The sequence below is a fragment of the Antechinus flavipes genome, chromosome 4 (assembly GCF_016432865.1).
Source record: "Antechinus flavipes isolate AdamAnt ecotype Samford, QLD, Australia chromosome 4, AdamAnt_v2, whole genome shotgun sequence".
Lineage (NCBI taxonomy): Eukaryota > Metazoa > Chordata > Mammalia > Dasyuromorphia > Dasyuridae > Antechinus > Antechinus flavipes.
The window spans coordinates 97259704-97269244 of record NC_067401.1 but is presented as its reverse complement, the minus strand read 5'-3'; the positions used below and the strand labels follow the sequence as shown (position 1 = coordinate 97269244).

The 9541-nt window shown below is 31.7% G+C and overlaps 1 protein-coding gene across 1 annotated transcript in view; it reads right to left on the bottom strand.

The window, feature by feature from the left end:
* Positions 1-1386: 1386 nt before the first annotated feature.
* The window catches only part of TARBP1 (TAR (HIV-1) RNA binding protein 1), a 70980-nt gene continuing 62825 nt past the window's right edge, over positions 1387-9541 (bottom strand). Inside the window, exons 27-30 of the mRNA XM_051993587.1 lie at positions 6578-6769; positions 2600-2724; positions 2075-2211; positions 1387-1720 (exon numbers count right to left, since the gene is read on the bottom strand). Of these exons, the coding sequence (XP_051849547.1) occupies positions 1555-1720; positions 2075-2211; positions 2600-2724; positions 6578-6769 (620 nt within the window). The 3' untranslated portion in view covers positions 1387-1554. The remainder of the gene's footprint in view (positions 1721-2074; positions 2212-2599; positions 2725-6577; positions 6770-9541) is intronic.

Sequence of the window (9541 nt, the reverse complement as noted above, 5' to 3'; positions counted from 1 at the left end):
TTTATATTGTGATGTGTGTTTTATTGTTCATTTTCATAATACAAAGTAAATAAACAGAAGTTTTTTTTTTCTTTTAGATGTCAACTATATTTGGATTTTGATGAAATAAGTATTTTTAGAATTATTGCTTTTAAGTTTACATATGGCATCAATATTTTACTTGAATGATGAAAAAACTTGAAAGCAGACATTCTAAGATATGATACAATGTAAAATTTCAAGGGGACGGTTTATGTCAGAGTAAAATTTAAGTATTTTGCTATTTGACAGTTGATAAACAGTTAATTTATAAATAATATAGTCTCTCTTTTAAGAAAATGTAAATTAAGAGATCTTAGCCTGGGTTCACATTGTTTTTATTTCTAGTTTCATGACTGCTATATTTATGTATTTTTGAAACAAATGTTTAATGATTGTCACGATAAGCTTAAGGGAAAAGATTATCAACAAACTTACTCTCTTGATTTATGTACTTCTTACTCTTTGTTTTCAGAAGCACTTATAAAAGAATAACTGGACACTATATTTTATAAATGAAATTATACCTTTTTTCCATAATCCCTTTTAAAAATAGAATTTTAATTTTTTCCCAATTACATGTAAAAATAATTTTTAACATTCATTTTTTAAAACTTTTTTTTTAAGCATAACAGAAAACACTAGGCATCAGAAGGCTATCTTCTCTGAAGCCATGTTTCTTTATCTAGAAAATCTTTCAGGGCTATTATAAAATCAAATGATTAGAGAACTAGAAGTTAAAGGGACTTTAAGTAATCTAGTCCAAATCTTTCATTTCACAAATGAAGGAAAAGAGGTCCAGAATTGTTCGAATTTGAACCCAGGTTCTCTGACTCAATCACATTAGCTAATTTATGTGAAGAAACAAGCTATAAAGATTCCACAAAGCTTTCTATGTAATGGGCAACTAGATGGCACAGTGGATAGAGTATTGGCCTTGGAGTCAGGAGGAGGACCTAAGTTCAAATGTGAGTTCAAATTAGACAATTAACATTTATTAGCTGTGTGACCCTTAACCCCAACTGCCTTGTTTAAAAAAAAAAAATCAAAGCTTCCCATCAACTATGTTGCAATTCAACTCTACCTCTCCATATATTCTCATTGAATTTTGATTTAAGGAATAAAACTTCCTATCAATCCTGATCACTGACTACTACTCTTGAGACTTTATAGAGATGTTTTCCAATCCCTCTGATAGAGGTAATTATGTGTTTTATATTTTTGCTATCTCTATAAATGACATCAGTGTAATAGTGCTCTGTCAATCACCCACTTTCCTAGAACAGGGCTCTGAACATGTCTGAGCTTTCTTGAAATATGAATGATAGATCTACGATTTTTATTAAAGAATAAACATAGGACCCAAAATTGCTTATTACAAGTTATATTTAATATTTTAAATCATTAAAATAAATATATCACAAAAAATACAAAATTTCCTTATTTAGCCTATTCCGTAAGTGCATATAGAGTTTAAAAATATATCTCAGTAGCACCATAAAATTCAGATAAGGCACAAAACTTCGCTTTTTATAATTACTTTATATCTCTTTGTTTGATCATCTGTTGCCTAGTATACTCCCAAATTAGTAAAGCTCCACTCACATGAACATTAAGGGAGCGTATGATGCCATGTTGAGGAATTTCCACACACACATCCAAATGCTGAATCAGGTTTGCTGGGATTCCCTCACGTTCATTTCTGATGAGGAGAAAAGGAACAAAGACAGCTTTTCATTTGGTCAAAATGAAATTAGGATAATACTAGATTTTAATATGGGCATTCAAGGAAAGTAATAAAAGGATACAAATGCTTATATAAAATGTAGGTGATCCCAAAGTCACATTCCACACAAAGTAAACAATTTGTGAAATAATTAGGAGGGAAAACCCTTTCTACAAGCATATAAGCATTAGTCGATGAGGAAGACTTCCTCTCTAGAATAGATCTAAAAGTGAATGCCATATGGCATCACAGAAAAGCATTGTCCTTAAGGTATATATTAATTTATTCAACTTTTTGAAAAAAAGTAAGTTTTTAACAAAAGGAAATTACCCCAGTAAAAGCAAAGATTTCTCAGGAAAACAATATTCTGTTAAATCTGAACTTCTAGCAGTTTGTTCCACACCTATGGTAGTATAGCCTTCTGTTTTCTTCTTCTGTAAATAATCAACAAGCTGAAGTGGTTTTACCTAAAAAAAATTTTTTTAGATGAATTCAGATATTAGAAAATTTTACCACAGCTCATCTCAAAAATTAGTAACAGAAAAATTTCAAGAAACAAGTTTTAATATATAAAATTCTCAAGACAAAAAGGCTACCACACACTGGAAGAATATGTAAAAATGAATAGCTCTACATTAAGATTGACTTAAATTGAGATAACTGGTTCACTTCAATAAAGCCACATTATGCTAATAACAACCACAAATGAGGGAAGAGGTAGTGACTACCTGTTATAGAGTATTTTACAAATGGCTTACTGTAAAATTGCCACAGAAATGCTATTTTAAAAAGACAAGAACTCTACAGAACATTTCCAAATAAGATAATTACATAGTAAATTACTTTTTTACTCACCTCCACCAGAGGAAGCCACTGTTCTGCAGAGACACTGAGATATTGAAACTGCTTATCATTGATACAATGAAGGCTACCTACTACTAGAGCTGAGGCCCCAAATATTTCACAGGTCCGGCACAAACCTATAAAATCAAATTAAAAATAATGTTATATATTGGATTACTTGCCAACTAGGGGAATGGGTGAGGGAAAGAGGGTGGGGGTGAAATTTGGAACACAAGGTTTTGCAAGGGTCAATGTTGGAAAATTATCCATGCATGTTTTGAAAATAAAAAGCATTCATTAATTTAAAAAAAGTAAAAAAAAATGTTAAAAATTATGTATTTTTATAATACTAAGTTTACACAAAATGGCTTACTTCAAAACTTTTATTAATTTGTAATTTGCCTATATGGATAATGCCTCTTAATAATACAGATGGCTACTCAATCATAACTATATTAGAAGGTAGCCTCTGAAATTTGCTGTGGCCCAAAGAAATGTCACCCCACAGGCAAGTTGGTGATGAGCCTCTAATCTTAGCAAATACAATTCAAGTTAACATGTCTAAAAACTGGACACTATCTTTCCCTTTAAACCATCTCTTCTTCTAAACTTGACTATTTCTATCACATCACCTAATGTATCAGCTTCTGGATCTCAGCATTAATTAGGACTTCTCACTCTCCAGCACCTTTCATGACCAATGACTTGCCAGTTCTTATTTCTACCTTCATAACATTTTCTTACATCCAAACTCTTCTCTATTCCTACAGCTACCCTGAGTATAGGTCATCCTCATCTCTCATCTAAAGTCTAATTGATCTCCATATCTTAAGTCTTTCATCTTTCCAATTCATCCTATCCATTGCTGTCAGTGATTTTTCTTAACCACAGATCTGACAAGATGATGCCCTTCTTAGTCAACTCCAAGGGCTTTCTATGCCACTAGAATGAAATGTTAACTTCTTTTTCTTTCTCCACCCTTACTGGACATTACTTTCTAGACACTCTGCAATACAGTAAAACCAGCCTTCTTTCTTCTCCTCACTAAATACACACAAACTCTCACCTTGCCTTTGCACTGTCTGCCTTCCAACCTCACCGAGTTACTGTCTTCTTTTAAGATATAAGATGTCTTCTTTTTCAGGTAGGGGCAGCTAGGTGGCACACTGATTAGAGCACCAGCCCTGAAGTCAGGAGGACCAGCCTGAAGTTCAGTAACACTGAAGTTAGATTGATGAATATTTTTAAACAAGCAGTACCTAAGGCCTTTCCCTTGCTAATGACCATAAAACTATCACCTTTTTTGTTTCACTATTATGTCAGTAGTCAATCTATACTTAATACTTCCTAGCTGTGTGACTCTGGGCAAGTCACTTAACCCCAATTGCCTCAAGAAAAAAAAAGTCCATTTATATTGATTTCTTTCTCGTAGTTTTATTCCCTTTTTAGCTATTTTGGTACAACATGGCAAATATAGAAATATGTTTAAAATATTTGCATGTATCTAATCTATATTGTATTGCTTGCTGTCTTTTGAAGGGAACTGTTAAGAAAAGGAGGAAGAAAAATGGTAGTTTCCTCCCTCCCAAACTGCTTTATTTTTAAGTACTTTAACTTTATTTTTGCTGGATATATTTAATATGAACTCAGCTCCACTCACTGTTAATAGGAGTTTCATTCTTTTCATTCAGATCTCTAGTGCCTAACACAGATCTTGGCAGATCAACTGATTGATCACTAGCTGCTTGTCTGAAGTCTTTCAAGCTTAGTGGGACCATCATTCTACTAGCATAGTACTTGAGAATGTTGTAGTATTTTTATAGCAGGACGAGAACTTTAGTGGAGAAGTTAGATTGATGAATATTTTTAAAGCTGTGACTTGTGAAAAACAAGGATTCAAATGGGGAAGAAAAAGTTTCTAATTAAATTATACTATCACAAGAAGGAAATGAAATTACAATATTCCTTTTACTGATTTTCAGAGACTGAAGATACTATTTATAATTAGCAGGGAAAGATAAATTGAGAAATACTATGTGTTATATTATGGTGGCCTCAAAAAAATCACCATAACCCTACCAATTTTTCAATCATCATGTTTTTAGTGTCTACTATAATGCCAGGTACTATGCAAAATACTAGGATACAAACAGAAAAGCAAAACTGCCCCTACCCTTATGGGAGCTAACATTCAATTGGGGAGGTAAAGGGGGAAGGAGTAAGTACAGAGACAAAATAAACATCCTGTGCTAGGGAGAGGAAAGACTATAACAACATAAAGAATCACGAAAGATGGAGATGCACATGGAATAAGCCTAAAAGAAAATCTATGACCCCCAAATGCAGAGTTGAGGAGGAACAACATTTTAGGCATGAAAAACTCATGTAAAAGCACCTCAAAGCCAGAACATGAGATCTCATATATATATTGGAAATGATCAACAGGATATTGTGACTCAACAGAAGTGTGTGTGGGCAAGTATTGTGTAATCAGTCTGGGGAAAAGAAGTGGATTATGAAGGGTTTTATGTGCCAAACAAGAGATTCCATTTTAAACAAAAAAAGAAATGGGGAGCCACTGAAGTTTGCTGAACAGAGGAGTCACAAGGTGGGACTTGTTCTCTAAAATATATCAATTTAACAAATGAATGGAGGATTGTAGAGAGAGCAGATTTGAAGCAGCTAGATCAATCAGGAAACTTTTGCATGAATCCAGGTGAGAGATGGTAAAGGCCTAGACTAGAGTAGTTCTGGTGTCTTGGATAGGAGATGCTGTAATAGTGAAGAGAAAAGACTACTGACTTGATGAATATAAATATAACATATATATATGTATATATGTAAATTAAATAAAAATATAAAAGTGAGTGAATGGAGATTCAAAAATGACTTGTAAATTCTGAATTTATGTGACTGGAAGGATGGTGGTATATTCAACAGAAATAGGAAAATTAAAAGGAGGGTGGTATAGGGGAAAAGGTAATGAATTCTCTTTTAGATATATTGAGTATGCTTTATCGTCCTTAGAACTAGTCTTTGTACTAACAAGCTTTCTGTTTTAAATAAAATTCTCTTTTCTAAAATTTGCATGTGATAACTTCCTTCTACCATGCAACTTTTAATAAGTGACACCTTCCTGACTTTCACATCTGAGGCATAATGGGGAAAAACAAGCAGTACCTAAGGCCTTTCCCATGCTAATGACCATAAAACTATGACCTTTTTTGTTTCACTATTATGTCAGTAGTCACCCTAGTGTGCAGGCTATCCTAATGTGCATGTCATGTGTCAGCATATGACTGCTGTTTTGAATATGCTGACTTCTAGCACGAGTGTGTCAACCTGTTGCACTAGTTATGGAGATATTGACTGTTGTAGAAGCAACAGTAATTGTTTTGGAGGAGGATGACGAGGATAAAGGCAAAGAGCAGGAAGTGGCATTTATTGCCTTATATATGCAAATATGTTAAACATATTTCTATATTTGCCATGTTGTACCAAAATAGCTAAAAAGGGATATAAGGGAATAATAATAACTTCCCTTCCTTCTCCCTGCTGTGAACTGCATACATCCAGCACCACTCTGTATCTTTACCTCCTCGCCCTATAATTGATTGATAGCTTCTGTGTTTTCACCTTAAGCCACAAACATTTCCTTGTTTAGGTTCAACCATGCCACATGGTCTTTTTACTTTTACAATCACTTATACGTGTGACTTGAAAATGTTTTTAACAGACAAGGATAAACATTTTAATATAGACAAAACAAAAATATACAAGAATTAATGAATTAAGGGATTACTCTGGATCTTTTCCTTTCTTTCAAAGGGCAGATATCATCAATATAATATTAAGTATAGCATAAAGACATCAAATGTATCATCTTATAATATTGGTAAGTGTAACAAAAGCCAGTAAAAATTTTATAAGTTAGTAAAAAAAAAGTCAAGGATGAGAGTCAAGAAACCAATGATAAAACTATGATATTACCTCCTAAATTGGTTGGCTTATCAATGAGTGAAGCGACTACAATTAATCTGCTAATGGATTTTCCAAGTTTGGCAGCACGATCTTGAAATACCAAATCAAGTTCTAAATCAGGAACATTATTTTTCCAAGGGATTACCTTCTTTTGAACATCAATCCATTCTAATTGGCTGTCTCCTTCAACTGAGTTGGAACCTGGGAGAAAAAAAATCAAGGTGATCCAAAATAATTGTCTGAACTAATATTATTAATACTAATTGAAAATTTTGAAATAAAATCCTGGCCAAAAAAGTTGCAGCAATTTATTTTTTGAAAATCATTCACTAGATCTGATCAAGATAGATTTATATTGGGGATGCAAGGAAGGTTCAAAATGAGAGAAACAATACAATTATATTTTGAGAAATACAAAAACTACATGATTAGATCAACACAATGCATTTGAAAAAGCCTTTAACAAGATACATTTATACTAAAAAACCTACAATGCATACTCATGGGAAGATATATTTTAATATGATAAAAAGTATCTAAAACAGAAGGCTTTATCTTATATGCATTGGAAAAATACTAAAAGCTTTCTCAATAAATATAGAAATAAAGCAAGAATGCTTTTTTCCCCATTACCTTGATACCGTTCTAGAATTATGAATGATATCAAAAAATTACAAGAGAAATAAAAGGTCTAGAGATTTCTAATTATATTATGGTTTACTTAGGAAATCCCAGGGAATTAGGAAAGAAACTAACTAAAACAATAGCTTCATTAACGTAATAAAAATAAATCCACAAAAATGAACATTTCTATATATCAACAAAAGGGAATAACTGAAAAGTTCCATTCGAAAAATATGAAAACCACAAAATGTGAGTTAATTTAATAGACTACATTCAATACTTGTATGAATACAATCACAACTTATTCCTTAAAGAAATTCACTTAAATAACTGGAGGTTATTGGAGGTAATCAATGATATCACTTCCTAAATTGATCTATATATTTAGTGCTATGCCAGTAAAATTAACATAGGTATACTCCATAATTAGATAAAATAATAACAAAATATTTGGAGGAATAAGAAGATAAAAGAAAATAATCTTTAAAAGGAGAAATGAAGGGGTAATATCACTTCCAGACCTCAAACTATTTTATTAATCAGTAATCAATAACATATTTGGTACTGCTTTTTAAAAAGGATTAATAATAAAAATTAAGAATAAAAAATAATTTAACTTAATATCTCAGTATGTGATAAGCTAGAAAACAAATTACCTAAGAAGGACCTTTCTAATTGACAAGAATTTCTGGGAAACTAGAAAATGGTCTGGAAAACTTTATGTACAGAAAACAATTAAAAAATTCATACCCTTTGACCCAGAGTTAGTTATACATACCAAAATAGAAACTAATGCAAAAGCAAGGAATTGGAAACAGAGTAGGTACTCTAAGGGGAATGACTAAACAAGATAAGTAAGATATATACAATGAAATACTACTATGTTATTTAAAAAAAAATGAAATGAGAAATGCAGAGAAACAAGAGTATATATCGTATGAATTGAGACAAGTAAAATAAGCAGAAAAACCATACACAATAATCACAACAAAAATAGGAAATAATAACAAGATAAATGAAATAGAAAGCTGTGAAATTATAATGATCAAGCTTAGCTCAAAAGAATGAAGAAGCCAACTTTATCTGTTCTTGGCAAAGAAGGGAGGGAACATGGGTATGGAACACTAACAATAATGTCAAACTTCTTCAATGTCTTTTGTTAATTGCTGGAGTTTTAAACTGGTCAAAGCATCCTGGAGAACAATTTGGAACTACGTCCAAAGGTGTATCAAATTGTGTATATCCTTTGATCTGCAATACCACAACTACATCTGTATTGCAATGAGATTAAAAAAGAGAGAGAGAGAAAAAAAAAGACCCATTTTTACAAAACATAGCAGCTTACAAAGAAATGGAAATCAAGGAGATGTTCATCAATTGAGGAATGGATGAACAAGTTGTGGCATATGACTGTGATGGTATGAATACCACTGTGCTGGTAAGAAATTATGGTCAAGGTGGTTTCAGAAAAACCTGGCCAGACTTATATATAAACTGACTGCAAAGATAAGTGAACAGAAGAACCTGCAAAACACTGTACAAAATAAGAGCATATATAATATTAATAATAAGAAGTCACCAACTGTGACTTAGCTACCCAGGTCAGGACAATGATACAAGACAATTTCAAAGGACTCTCCAGAAAAAGTACAGCTGAATTCTGTTAAAATTTTTTATACATTGAAAAATATTTAATAAAATAAAAATATATTTTAAAATGTGTTTTGTTCTTTCATTTTTAAGTTAAAATTTCCCCTCTTTTTAAAATTTTTCATTATAAGGGACAGGACGCTGAGAAGGGAAAGAGAAGGCACAATGGGAGATATAGATGATATTAAACCAAAAGGTAACAACAAAGTCTATCAGAATTGTATTTTTAACACTAATTTAATATGTTTCTAAGTATAAGTGTACTTTAATTAATATGTCCTATAAAAAATTCTCATAAATTATTATTTTACACATACTTAGTTAATCTGTTTGATGAGTAAAGAATCCTTTGAAATAGAAATAATCAACTGCATATGTTAAAATCAAATTTTTATGCGTAGATTTTATTAAAGCAAAACTTATATATTGTCTTTAATTTGTCCTATAATAATATTCTAGCCACTGCAAGGTTAGAATAAAGAAGTAAAGCTAGAAAAGTCTTCAGGAGGTAATTCATTTAGTTTGCTCCTTCTTTTAGACAGCAGCCCACAGAAATGAATTTTAAATTACCTTTATATAGCATTTTCATAATTACAAAGTTTACACACACACATATATACCTTACACACATACATGTGAGTATGTTATATACCTATGTACATATATATGTATACACACATATATGTTTTATAATACATT